This window comes from Motacilla alba, chromosome 1 (genome assembly GCF_015832195.1).
Source record: "Motacilla alba alba isolate MOTALB_02 chromosome 1, Motacilla_alba_V1.0_pri, whole genome shotgun sequence".
Taxonomy (NCBI): domain Eukaryota; kingdom Metazoa; phylum Chordata; class Aves; order Passeriformes; family Motacillidae; genus Motacilla; species Motacilla alba.
Genome location: NC_052016.1, coordinates 97,652,282 through 97,666,775, shown reverse-complemented (window position 1 = coordinate 97,666,775; position 14,494 = coordinate 97,652,282). Strand labels below are relative to the sequence as shown.

The window sequence follows — 14,494 nt, the reverse complement described above, 5'->3', positions numbered from 1 at the left end:
TAGTTCAGACTTTCTTTCACTGTAATGAACCTTGTAAAGATCAAGCACATTGCATTGATTTCCAGGATAAAATTGTGCCATCAGTCAAAAGGCCAAGCAAACACTTCCACAGACCCACTCTGTCCCAGCAGACCTACTGCCCCAGAATTACCCATTAACCCCAGCAAGGGGAAAAGAATCACAGTTGTTAACCATAACAGCCAAAATGTGATTCTCAAGTCGTGTAATTTTGCTTTCTGTCAAATTCAGATGGGTAACAACCCTCACAGAAATGGACTACAGAACTGCCAACGCTCACCAAAGTGCTGTGCAATCAAAGACAGAAAATTATAAAATGCAATGTGTTTTTATTTACTACATGATATCTGCAATAATGGCTAGGGAAGCAACTTTTTAAAAGCCGGACAATTTATGGTAAAATAACAAAAACTCTATTTCCCTAAAAATTTGCAAATAGCTTTTCCCATCAAGCATTTTATTACATGTGCACATCACTGTAATATGTAAGCTTGACTAGGACCTAAAGATTTGATAACCAGAGATTGTCTTGTTGGATGGTCACCAAAGCCTAGTGAGGGTGCAAGACGCTGCCCCTCCAACACAAACACTGCAGGTGATGTAATCAGCAGACCCTGCCTCCCACAAGAGACACCTGCCTGGACTTCAAACCCGACCATGAGATATTTTACTTTACCTAATGAATGCAGACTTCCCTTTCTATAATGCTGAAAGTAAGGAGACAAGAGTGGTCTGCTGTGACAAAGCTACAGAATAAGCTTAGTGGAAAACCAAGTAAAAAAAGCAGAAGGCCATTGCCTTTCTTCTTTAAATTGGACAAATCATTATTAACTACCTGAAGCTCATTGAAGACTATGGCTCAATAATAAAGGATCTACCCTTCCAGAAATACTGCCTAGCATATTTCAATTCCAACTCCAGGACAGAATTTTACGGAACAATGTATGGCATTTGTCATCATTTCCTGCAGGGAAAACTTCAAAATAGCAGTACAGGTCTATTCTTTTTTTTTTTTCCAGGAAAAAAAAAAAAGAAAAGTAGAAAATTAATTAATTGAAACATTTACTATAGCAATACAACTTCACAAGGAATCTCTACACTGACCTTTTAAAATCAAAAGCCTGTACACTCAACTACAGCTCAAGTGCATTTCATAAAAGATCAAAGACAATTAAACATATCCAGTATATATATGACATTAAAAGTGAGATTAAGTTCACAGTTTAAAGACTGTCTCCATTCCTAAGTCTCCTGAAGAGGTCCAATAGTAAATTTCATCATATCGCATGAAAGAGCAATACAGAACACCGAAAGGAACTGATCTTGTCCCCTCCGAGCCAATGAAACCCTTGTCATGGACTTTAAAGGGCGCAAGATGAGGCACTAGATTGAAGAGTTCAATAAATAAATGCACACGCTGCAGTATTCGCCTTCGATAAATCACACACCTTATACATAAAAATGAAATTACGCTCCCTTGAGAGGGGAAGCTTCAGCTTCAAACCCCGCTCCGTTCCGCCTGTCAGGAGGGCTTTGTGGGGTTGTAACAGCACCGGCAGCGCCCGGAGAGCGGAGGGGAGAATTCCGGGCTTGGAGGAACGCGCCGGGCTCGGACCGGGCGAGCGCTCCCAGAGACTTCGCCCCGCAGGCAGCGCCAGGGCGGGAGCCGGTCCTGCCCGCACCTGACAGGCACCTGGCGCAGCCCGACACGCCGGATAAAAGCGCTTTCGAGGTTCACTCTGTGGTTCACGACTCCACGTCCGGCTCTCCTATACCGGGGGCGGCCCCGGGGCCCGCCGGCGCAGCAGCTGCCCCGCAGCCGGTATAAACCCACCCAAAGGGGGGTGTCCCGGGGCGGTCCCGGCCGCCCAGAGTACTTTGAGAACATCCCCGTCCGAGCGTCCCATCGTTAGATCGGGGGAGCTACCACAAGTAGCGGGCCATGAGTGCGGGGCAGGAGCACGCCGCTGCCCGCGGACAGACACGCTCCGCCGCCCGCGGGACGTCCCGCCGCCAAACCGGGGCCGCCCGGCGCTCCGTGGGGACGCGCTCCCGGCCCGCCCGCCCCCGGCCCGGCACCCACCTTTCCCAGCAGGGCGCTGCGGCTGGCGGCCGCCAGTTCCCGCAGGCTGGCGGCGGCCGAGGCGGCGGCGGCGGCGACGGCGCTGGGGGCGGCGGCGGGCTGGGGGTACGTGGGGCCCGCGGAGCTGGGGCTGCCGCTGGCGCCCCCGGCGGCGCGGGGCCGCTGCCGGATGCCGTCCAGGAGGCGGACGAGGAGGATGTTGGCGGGCAGCTCGTCCACGCCGCAGCCCACCAGGATGCGGCACTCGGGGCAGCGCAGCTCGTGGCGGGAGCTGACGATGCTCTCCAGACAACGGCGGCAGAAGGTGTGCTGGCACGGCAGCACCTTGGCCGTGGTGTCCAGACGCTCCAGGCACACGGAGCACTCCAGAAGATCCAGCAGCGACGACTCGTCCATCGCCGCCGCCGGCTCCCGCTCCGCCGGCGTTCCGCCGCCGCTCCGCCGCCCCCTCGCCTCCGCCTCCGCCCCCGCCCCGCCGCCGCCGCCTCCGCCTCCCCTCCGCGGGGCAGCGCAGGGCCCCGACGCCCCTAGGGCCGCCGCGGCCGGCGGCGGCGAGGGAGGGGCGGCGGCGGGGCGGCGGGGGCCATCGGGGCGGCGGGGCTGCCCCCGGCGGCGGGCGACGGCGACCTCGGGGGCTGCCTGGGCGACGCTGCCCAGCGCCGTGCGGCGCGGCGGCGATGCCAGCGGCGGGGAGCGCGGCGGTTCGGGAGGAGGGCACCTGTCTGCCCGCGCCTCCTCCCGCCGCCCGGCGCGGCTCGGCAGCTACGGCGGGGCCCGGCGAGGCGCCCGCCGCGCCTCCGCGCGGGGCGGGGAGCGGCGGGGAGCCCCGGGGGGGCGCCCGCAGCACGGCGGCCGCCCCGCAGGCGGTCCCCGCCCGCCTCGCCGCCGCTCCGTGGCTCCCTGTAACCCGACCCAGCAGGGCTCGCCGCCCGCTTGCCGCCGCCGCTACTCCCTCCTCCTTCTCCTCCCGGCAGAGGCTCCCGGGCAGGCGGGGACAGGCGGATGAGACCCTTCGGGGAAGCCAAAGGCACCCTGGCGGGGGCGGAGGGGAGCTCTTGCGGGCCCGGCGCCCCGCGGAGAGCGGTGCCGGTGGCGGCGGCCGGGCGGGCCGGGCCGGCGGGCAGGGCATCCCCGCGGGGAGCCGCGCTCGGCCCGCGGGCCCCGCCATCCCTGGCGGCGCGGCGCCCCCTGGCGGGCGCGGCTGGAGGCGGCGCGGGGCCTCAGCCCGTCACCCGCCGGTGCCCCAGGGCGTCCCCAAATAATTGTAATTTAATTGTTAACGTGTCGTACCCAGCCCTGAGGGGCGGAAAGGGTGAAAAGAAGAGCGGGGGTCGCGCCTCCTCTTCCTGCCGGGTGTCCTGGGCTCCAGCTAGCTGCCTGCCCGGGTGCCGTCCAGTCTGTCACGGTACCCGTGTCCCAAAGGCCGCAGCAGGATGTGCCCGGGTCCTGTGTGAGCTGGTGGTCAGTCCCTGCGGTAAGAGGAGAGACCCTGTAATTTTGGAGTTACTCATCTGTAGTGTTTATTAATCACAGGAAGTTTAAAAATACGACATACAGCCACTTACATGTGTGAACTATGCACAGAGCTTCTCCTAAGAGAAGCTGTTGAAGAAGCCGTATTCTTTATATAAATATTTCATTTGACAAGTCCCTTTTTGTCTAACTTTCACTATTAATAAGATTTAGGGCCCTGCTTAACCTAGAAACTACAAATGAAATACGTTGTAGTCTTGCCAAAAAGATTCTTCAGTTGTGGTCCAACCCCTAACCCAGTCTTTTCTTCTATACCTGTGCCTGTGCTGCAACAGAGCATTTTTGGAACTGAGGATTGCAATCCAAGTGCTTGCAGAAGCCCTCCTGTCCTTCTCTCAAGTGACACTTTTAAAATTGGGTTTTTGTGAGAGCCATGTCATGACAGCCGCACAAAATCTTTCTGTCAGCTTCATGACTCTACAGTTAACTTCCAATGCACACAGAAAGTTGAACCTGTTGTAATAAGGGTAATCTAGACACTGTGCAATAAAATTTACTTCATTTCAGTGTGTGAAAAGCCACAAATCTCTTGTTACTCTTTTTCTACTCCAGAAGGAATATGCGTAAAGCCAAATAAAAGCTCCTGATGCAGAGCTCAGATCATTATTTGTTGGTGAGTAATGTCCAGTAAGGTTAGAACCTATGCCTTTGCAGATGGAAATACCAAGCACAACAGTTTTAAACTATAAATAATACTGATTCCTGGAGAAATGTGGAACACAGGATCAAGAACTTTGACTTTCTCTGGAGTAAAACAGTTAATTTAAGAAAAAGAAGTAGCAAAAAACCTTTATTAATAAAAAAACATTGTTTCAGCAAAGAGAGAGGAATACTGGAAAGTCTGCAATGAAAAGCATAATTGTTTCAGCACCTCGTATTGCTTCCTTCAGAGGTGAAAACTTAAATATTACTGTCAAAACATAAAGCCAAAAGTGCTGTGTTACACACCAGAATACCTCCAGTGATTAGAGGGGCACTTTTCATCTCTCCTTCCTTCTGGTTGCTCCAGAGTTTAGAACCAAACTACTCTGCCACCAGAATTGCCCAGTTACACAACCCCAGAGCAGGCAAAGAACTCTGGAGAGCCAGCACCCAAAGGTGATGAGAGAGTGCCTTGATATTGGGATGGCTTAAAATAGGTGCAGATGAGCAAAGCATTTATTATTTAATAGAAGAAATTGCTGACACACATAAAATGAGAATTTGCTGTACTCCACCTGGAAAGTACCCTCTTAAACAGGAGCTGGTTGCCATCTCAGAAGCAGAAGCAAAGCTACATCAGGTTCCTGCAAGAGAGAGGAGGTCAGGGAGCTCTCCAACCACCCCAGAGGACTGCAAGTGAGGGAAGGAATTGCTGAGGGTCACTGAGGAGGATGGAGGAAATGGGGAACCAGAGAAGAAGAGAGAAAAGGGGACATGAGATGAAAAAGAGGTAAGGAAAAAGGAAGGGAGGCAAAGATTAGGAGAGTGAAAGATTTATACAGAAATGGCACAAAGGACTAGAGACAATAAAAGCAAATTTTTATGAAAGGAGGAAGAGACTTGCAAGTTGGGCTCCAACTAGAAAAATCATCTCCTCATTCTTTGATGTCAGGAGAAGCATTTTCAGACTTACAAGTTTAGTGTGTGTTTGTGTGCCTCTCTGTACCTGGGACTTCATGGAAGTTAGGCCAGGCCAGGCCTAAAGGAAATGAAAGAAAATAAAAATCATCACATACACTTTTTTCTTCTTGCCAAAGAGACCATGGGAAAAATTGCATTAGATATTAGGAAATTAAACACTCAGAGTATTAAGTTTGGAAATAGTAAAAGGATTAAACTCTCAGAAGCCTGAGGTAGAACACATGGCAAAAAAGGAAAAAGATAAAGAAGATGTAACAGGTTTACTTTAAACAGATGTGGGTTTTATTAATTTCCCTGTCTCAGCTGCCAAAACATCTAGCTACAGATTATAAGTGTGAAGTGATTATTTGTGAACTAATTAAGTAATGTGGTTAACACGGTTCTCAAGCAGAGGTGCTGCTTTACACACTGGGATGTAGCTGCACACTTTGCCACACATTCCTTGGTGAATGTGTTTGACAAGGCAGCTGATAAGGAACTTGTGTTTCAGGCTGTGGAAGTGGCTTCACTCCCATGGTGGGTGTAAAGAATGATGAGTACCTGGAGACAAGAAGAGATTCAAAAAAGAAATACTGTTGCAGGAGAGTGGAGTGATGCTGAAGCATTCAAAGACTTCATTTGTAGTTGTCCTTAACTTAAAATGTACTAGGTATTACTTAGTGTCTCAATTTAAAATTAAAAAAGGATGTTCTGCTTTCCTGGTTCTTTTCCCTGCATGATCTCTCTTGCTATTTAGTTCAGATCAGGAGAGACTTGACAGATTTTGCTGTCTGCAGCTATATCTGTGTTGGTTTTGAAAGCATTTTCTTGGGACAGCAAATGAACATTGCACCTTCAGCATTGCCTTCATGTATTTGCATGCTGCTCTTGAAAATGCCCAGCTCTTTTGCAGTCTTCTGCCAAATGGGATTTGATTATACAGAAATCATTCTCAATTCTTGCTTGTATGCTTGCTCTGCTTTTAAGAGTCTACAGCACAATAACTATTCCGTTTGCATAGTGAGGGGACATTTGCCTTCTAAATAACAATGAGTTGCTCTATTTTTATGGTTCTTCCCAAACCTGGAAAGCATTATACGAATGATAGGCATTATTATTTTAGATTATTCAATGTGATTAAACCTATGGTGGAATTCACAGCAGTTCATTTTTACTAGTGCATTTTCTCTATATGTTTAAATGATCTTAATGTTATACTTACATTACTTACTTTATTTACATTTAGAGTCAAAAAATTAAAGGATTCTTGGATTTCTGAAGTGAGGTATATTAATACCAAGCAGAGTGAAGGAGGAGACTTGTCAGCTCTGCCTTTTCCTCCTTTTATTTCCTCCTTTTCCTCCTTTATTTCCTCCTCTTCCTCCTAAAAATCAGGTATATCTAACAAAAAATACCAAATTTTAGACCATGACAATAATATGCAAAATAGACAAATTTGATTATGGGATCTTCTCTCTGCTCCTTTGACTGGAGATAAGATTTTTGATCAAGATCTGCTGATCTTTCTGTCTGTCCATCCATCCATCCATCCATCCATCCATCCATCCATCCATCCATCCATCCATCCCTGTACATATACATGTACACATACATTGCCCTCCAATGTAGAAACCTGGCAATAAAGTCCATAAAGAGTTTTTTCTTATACATGGCGAGGGTAACCTGGCAAAAACCAGACTGTACAGAACTGGTGGCTGAAAACGCTTACAGAAGCTACAGCAGGACCATTGCCTCTTACAATACCTGTCCTGGCAGCATGTGTGTGACAGCCTGCCCTCACATCCAGGTCTGGAGAGGGTACCTGAGATTCCCCCATATGAAACAGTCACAGAAAATCCATTCATTTGGGCTTTGGATTATTTTCAGTGCCAACTCAAAAGACTCATTAAGGAGGATGTGTTACTTTAATTACTGTTGAAAGTATTTTAATACTGAGGAGAAAATAGTTCCTCGCCTTGTGTTTAACCACAACACTGACAGCAGGAAAGAGAATGACATCCATGTACCTCTGCTGTCTCCTTACATGCATGTTGGTCATGTTGGCCACAGGTCAGAAAGATGTGTTTGTGACACTGCAGTGGAATGGCAGCAGATGGTCAAGCAGACACTTCAGCTGTCCTGCCTTATCTTCCCCAACAGCCCAGACTGGCTCTTCTGTCCCCTCCCTTGCACATTGCCTGTATAATCAGTGTGTCTTTATGAAACTCTTACAGGCAAAAAATAACACAGAAAAAAAATCAAATAATTTTGACCATAAAAACGACAAATAAATGGCAAAACTCTAGACATTAGGAAAATTACTGCATTATACTGTGGGTTTTTTTCAATGAACTTATGAATTAAAATGGCATGTCCTCTGACAATGCAGGTCCATTGCCAGTCTCAGTATGACAGCCTATCAAATCACTGCAGTTTTCTGACAAGTTTTATCTCATTCCTGGTAGTTCAGGATTTTTTTAAGGTACGGACAGAGGCATTGCCTGTTGTGTAGCTCTTACAACACATCCAGCCCTTCTGAAAGGCACTGCCCTTCCAATGTGGTTGTAGAACCTTCCTTGGGTATGGCTTTCAAGATGCACCTTGGGCTTTTATAAAGGGTAAACTTCAGCTTTTTCTGCAACTTTTTTTATGGCCTCAAGCATTTATGATACTACCGTCTTTGCTGTGAATTTGACATGAATGCTGCAAGGAGTTTTTAATCTTTGTGGGAAAGATCTTGAGGGCATCAAAGGCTGAAGAGAAACATTATCCTAGTCCTGAGGAACTTTTTCTGATCATGAATATAGTGAACCATAGTTCCTTGCCCTCTCTAGGAGTCAGTAACAGTTCTGTAAGATGATAAAACCCCACATTCTATTTCTTTTGTCTTTGTCAATCATTATTGAAATTTCTTCCTGTAGAAAAACAGATTTTTTTAAAAAATGAGAGAAAGATACTTCAGTTAGTGATTAATTAGTTTACCCCATTTATCAAAATACATTTTCCAGTTAGTTGATTTCTTCCCACTAAATCATATGTAAAATTAACAGCAGCTTTGAGGATATCTGACAAAGTCTCTGTATTGGGCTTGCACGACCAGGTTTTGGTAGCGGGGGGGCTACAGGCATGCCTCTTGTGAGAGCCTGGTAGAAGTCTCCCCTCTGTCTCGTGAAGTCAATGCCAGTGGGCTCCAAGATAGATCCGCTGCTGACCAAGGCTAGGGTGGTAGAGCTTTTGGGATAACTTTTAAGAAGGGGAAGGGAGAGACCCTGGGTCGCTGCAGCTGGAGAGGGGAGTGAGGTCATGTGAGAGGAACAGCCCTCCAGACACCAAGGTCAACGAACAAGGAAGGGAAGGAGGTGCTTCAAGAGCTGAGATTCCTCTGCAGTTCCTGGAGAACACCGTGGAGAGACAGGCTGGACCCTTGCAGCCAGTGTTGGTCCACAGTGGAGAAGTTATCCACTTACAGATAGAAGCTATCCATGGAGGAATCCACGTCAGAGCAGGTGGATGCCTAAAGGAGTCTGTGACCCCGTGGGAAGCCCACACTGGAGCAGGCTCCTGGCAGGTCCCGTGGACATGTGGAGAGAGGAGCTCACACTGGAGCAGATTTGCTGGCAGGATTTGTGAACCCACAGGAGACCCATGCTGCATGGCTGCAGATGCCCAGGAACAACATCATGGTTAATTCTCTGTTATGATTTACTTGTCACTACTGTGAGAGGATAAACTGTTTCATCAGTGTCCTGCCGCTAATGAGATGCCTGGGCTGTTGCTTTAGAGAAATCCCTTGCAGGGAGTAAGAAGGGATTGCTGTGGTTAACCTACGCATTTCAAATTGCCAGGATTTTAACAGTTTAAAATGTGCTGTTTAATCTTCTTGTGTTGCAGTTGCTTTGAAAGGCCAACTTGCATTTGACAACTGAGTTCCTTGAATTTGTATGCCCATGGGCTGTGTTCTGCTGGGGATGGCTAATATTTCCAATTTTAGTCAAACACTACTCCCTGAATATTTAATCAAGATTACTCCACTTGCAGCAACCAGCTAAGAAAGCTCATTTGCCAGGAGCCCAGTTTTTTCCTGGATGCCCATTCACCCATCTGCCCTGCGCTGTGTAGGCACAGCACTCGTGTTCGTGTCCTTGGGTTCTCGGCTCTGCGAATAAAAAACCCAGGTCTCCCTCCCCAGTAGGAGCTGAACCACTGTGTTGTCAGTGTTTTCCTTAAGCTTCAACCAGCACATCCAGCCAGCAGAAACTGCTGCTTCACCATCAGCTAATCAATGCATGATCGACTTAACAAACCATCTGCAGTTAGCACATGAAACAATACTGTGCACTGTAAAATTGTTCCTTTCTCTATCACACTTTTGACTTTTTTTTTTTTCTGAAGGAGAATTAACTTTTCTTGCATGTGGTTTAGGAATAACTTTGACTTTTATTTGTAAAAGTTTGGAAGAATAATGATTAATTACCATATGTGAGAGAGGACACGTGTTCTTTCAATCAGCATTGACTTCTTTACATTGAAGAGGGGAAACAGAAACCAACAATGCTGCCAAAATAAATGTTTAATGGAGCACAAGGTTGTAATTTTCTCTATAGTGAGGTGTGCCATCTCTAGGGATGAAATGGGTACCATCTCCACAGACAGGCGTGTACCTAGAAACATAGAGATGTAATATACAGAGAAATCTTCACAGTTTCAAGCTACAGACAATACAGGCAAGGAATGGCTCAATAGACTTTATTAATATTCAAACAAGCAGCTGTCAACACTTCATCCCAGAACACACTGAAGCTCCTTACATAGTTTTTACTACTGTAATAGTTGGGTTCATTGGCGGTAGATTGGAAAACATGCAAGACTAATGAACCCTCCTTATTTCTCCTGGTCTGGCATTTAATCCATCCTAAAGTGAAAAACATTTACGACATATGCAACGCCTCGCTCACAAGTGGCTTCAGGTTCAAAAGAGATGTTTCAATTTTGTTTCTTAGCAACATACATCCAGCAACAGTGAAACACTATACAAACTGTAATATGTTTGTGTTGTTTTAATCTATAATGCAGTGCTTTGCCAGTGCCAAGGAAGTATGCTGCTACAGGATCTTTTCAATGTCACTTATAATTAGACATACGCATTTTTGTTTTCCCATACTGGATTACCTGCTGCAGAATATATTTCTGAAGACACTATAATGTACTCATGAATAATAAATAAATAGGTAAATTCTGCTATAATAAGGGCACAGTTGTCAGGATTACACTGTGGTCTATTACATAGTGAGACATCTTTTGATGTTTCTATCATAGGAAGCATTTGGATACCTTGTGAGGACGTGATTTCTAGAATGAGTATCAGCCAGCCTTCAATACAGGGCTTAAAGGATTTGTACAGCACTTATTTCTTGGAAGGACAGTAGGTATGGCTTAATATTTTCTTCTCCCCAGTCCAATGTCTGATTTGATGTGACTAAAACCGGTTTTGTGGTGTCTTCACTTTAATGTCATATCAAGGAAGAGAAGGAATCAGCCAGGTCTCCAAAGGCACATTATGTCCTACAGAGGAGCTTTCAAAATTTCACTCACTGCAGCTATAACTCTTCCTCTCTGTCATTTAGCATAGCTGCTACCCCAGTACCAGAAAAGAGGAATTAGAAACATGGTATTTAGTTTCTTCCTATGATTTTTGTCCTTCTCCTCTGCATATTTATCTTTAAAAGTCAGACTCATCTCTCTAGATAAGCTGTAGTATTTGCATTCTCTAAGTGCCTGGCAATAACAGTTCCAGCACATCAACATTAAGTTTGTAATCGGCAAATATTGAAAAGTTGTAAAAGAAAAAAATCAATATATAAAGAATTATATACTGTTATCTTATTTAATGTACAACACAAGATTTTAAAAAATAGTATAAATGGTATCATTCAGTTTGGAAATACCAAGAAATGGCTCAAGAAATGCAGCAATGTTTCCAGTTCACAGTAGGATTCACCTTCCCAGGGAACCTTGTGCCCTAATCCTCTTGATGCTGACCTTATACTTCATGCTCCAACATTAGGCACTCCTGAAGACTAACTCATATTTTCTAGCTGTGTGGACTGAATAAGTCAGTCTAAAATATTAAAAGAAAACTGGTCTGAGGGGACACCTGTAAGTATCCAGCACCATAGATATAATTTATGAATTATTTAACATTGAGGGTAGCTAAGGAAAACAATACCACACAGAAACACCAGGTGGAACTAGGAGGAGAGGAAAGAAGGAATGAAAGAAAAAAAAAGAACCCTCTTTATAGTTTGCCAAGTTTTCTGAAGAAACACTTTTTCCAAATTCAGTCTAGGTAGAAAATTAGTTATTTACTTATATTTCACTAGCTATCAGCTTCTCTGGATGCAGACAAAATTGAGCAGGCTGACTGGCTCTCTAAAGCAAAGCAGCAAAGATTCTACTCAGAAATAATAAATATGATAACTCAGTAAACTCAATAAATGTGATAACCCAGTTTGACATGTCCTGTTGCATACAAACTTTGGTAGCAAGACATATTCTCTCCTCATAATGCGGTCTAATTACCTGCTTTGTATTTTTCTTTAGAAAAGCTTAACACTTAGTAGTTTTTGCTGGGGTCTACTGCAAGTTGTGGTCACTGCTTACTTCTGTAAATGAGTTCATAGAAGTCAACAAACTCCATGGAAATAGCAGAGGAAATGAATCACATGGTGAAAGGGCACAGTCTCTCTTGAGGAAATAGTAAATTCCACTGACTTGAGCCATCTCAGTAACATGGAAGAAGGAGGATTTTTTTCTCTAGCAGTGACCACTGCAATGCAATTCCCTGTGGATCAATACCTGTCCCTAATACGCACTTAAGCCATGAAGAGGAAGTCACCCTCAGCAGTTGTGAGATGCTGCCTACATGTTTTGCAGAAGGCAAGGAGCCAAAAATTACCCTGAAGTTCAGTTTTTGTGCAGCCTCCGCTTTTTGCCTCATGAATAGCTGCCAGAGGAGGAGGTGCTTTGTTGTGGCAGCTCCAAATCACCTCTGGCCTCAGTAAATAGGAGAGGTGCACTTCTGCCTCTGTATAGAGAAAATGTATTAGATATAAAGAAATAAAACTGTTATAATAATTTTAATAATAGAAATAATTTATTTCTATTGTAATAATAGAAATAAAAGTATTTCAGATTTTGTATCTTCAGCTTTTGCTTCTACAGGAAACACAATTGCAGATTCTGAGATTTGTAGGATTCAACAAAACAGGCAATAAAATTTTCCACTTCTGTTCATGTGACGTGTGCTTATTTTTATAACTTTAAATTAGTTTTGATACCAATTAAGATATCATTGTTAAGCTTCAAGTGACTTCACAAGTTAAAATATTGCAATTATTCACCATTAAACAATCCAGGATACTTTTGAAGGTTTTGGGGTTTTGTCAGTGCTTCCAAAGGCACTAGTAGCAAAATCTTAAAAATGCTATTTCCTTTTCATCAGAAATATTAGCTGGAGAAATTATGTAAAAATGCATTGCCTGGAAACCAGTAATTAATCAATCATTCAGTGTCCAGCATTCAGGGTGATATTCCTGTGGGCAGTGTTTATCTGGAGACATTCGTGTGTTCTGGACAGAGAAGGATGATCATCCATACGGGGTTTTCTCTGTGAGTACCCCTCCACAAATCTGCTTGCACTCTTCACACACTTCTCTGGGATTTACCTTCCTCATGAGCATTACAATCAGAGTGTTTATTTGCTAGACCACTTATGGAAATGAAACACAAAAGGTCTTGAATATAATCAAAGCACATTTTCTTTCATTTGCAGAAAAGCTTAGTATGTACCCAGATTTCTATTTACAAAAAAGAGAAATACAAAAATTAAGTATTTCTTCCTCCTGTGCTAATTTTCCTCTCTTTATTGCCCAGCTGAGAAACCAAATTATAATAGCCTATAACTGGAAGGCCAGCTCATAGTGTCTTAGCCCTTCTGTAATAATTCACCCTTGTGCAAAAATCATTAATGTGGCCCAGCAGAATAGCATTTATAACTCATTTGCAGAGCGTAAATTATATAGTGCTGGGTATTGCACATTAGGTTTTTCACCCCATAATTTAAAACTGAACATAATCAATAAAACTACAGACTCTACAGTGTTGCCCTTCCAGACAATGTTTGCATGATGTCAGGGCTGCTGTGTATTGTAAAAATCTGCGCACAGAAGAAATGCTGACGCAAGTAAATTTGAGAGATCTTTTCTGCAGACAAAATATATCATAAACTCTTTTCTCAGAAAAAAATTGTCTAGGAACTCACCTATCCTGGGCTAATGTAGGACAAAATAGAGGTTTTATTTCCAAACACTGGTTTACAATGACCAGGTAAGCAACTAATAAATATTAACAGAAAATTATACATTTTGGCCAAAAGTCAGGTGGATATTAAGAAGCAATACTATCACATGCTTTTCTAGGAAGTCACACAACAAAAAGTTGGGAAGGCAATGTAATGTGACCTCCATGACAATGGGGTCAAGACTGATTTAATCACTTCCTGTTTGTGCAAATAGATCACCAAGTCCTTTAATATTAATACCATGAACAAAACTACCATAATTATTTCTGAAAAAATGAGCTGGGAAAAGATATAAAGCTTTACTGTTTCTTGATTTTACTTTGACTTTAACATGGTAACAAATGTTAATATGCCAGAATGCAGATCTTGAAATATGAAGTTGTTCTATCAGCTCTCTAATAGACGGGAGAAGGACAGTTTTCTATCGAAGACTGCGACTCTTGAAGATGCACTGTCCACATATGTGTATATTGAGATGCTGATGATCTCCAGGCCTGTGAGAGAAAATGCAAGGAGGCTTGGACGGGGCTTTGAGCAACCTGGTCTAGTGGAAGGTATCCCTGCCCATGGCAGTGGAGTTGGAACTAGATAGTCTTTAAGGTCCCTTCCAAACCAAACAATTCTGTGATTCCATGAACTGCATCTTTCACCACTGCAGAGTCTGGAGGCAGGAGGCAGTAGCTAAAACAGATTTCAGGAGCTACCGGTAAAAAACCATTAGAAGTACAGATGAAAAGGAGACATTTCAAGCATGCAGCTATTCCAGGCTAGTTTATGCCCACACAGAAATCAGTATACATCTCTGAAATGCTGACTGGGCACACCAGTGAGGCATTGCTCTCATAGCAGGCACTTGAACATGAATTCTTAGCTGTGGAAAGGTGTTGAATAACAGCGTG

General features: G+C 44.6%; 1 protein-coding gene across 1 annotated transcript in view; it reads right to left on the bottom strand.

Annotated features, from left to right (window-relative positions):
- Positions 1-2,625, bottom strand: part of SH3RF3 (SH3 domain containing ring finger 3) — a 247,087-nt gene extending 244,462 nt beyond the window's left edge. Inside the window, exon 1 of the mRNA XM_038159983.1 lies at positions 2,102-2,625. Within this exon, the coding sequence (XP_038015911.1) occupies positions 2,102-2,497 (396 nt within the window). The 5' untranslated portion in view covers positions 2,498-2,625. The remainder of the gene's footprint in view (positions 1-2,101) is intronic.
- Between the last annotated feature and the right edge of the window lie 11,869 nt (positions 2,626-14,494).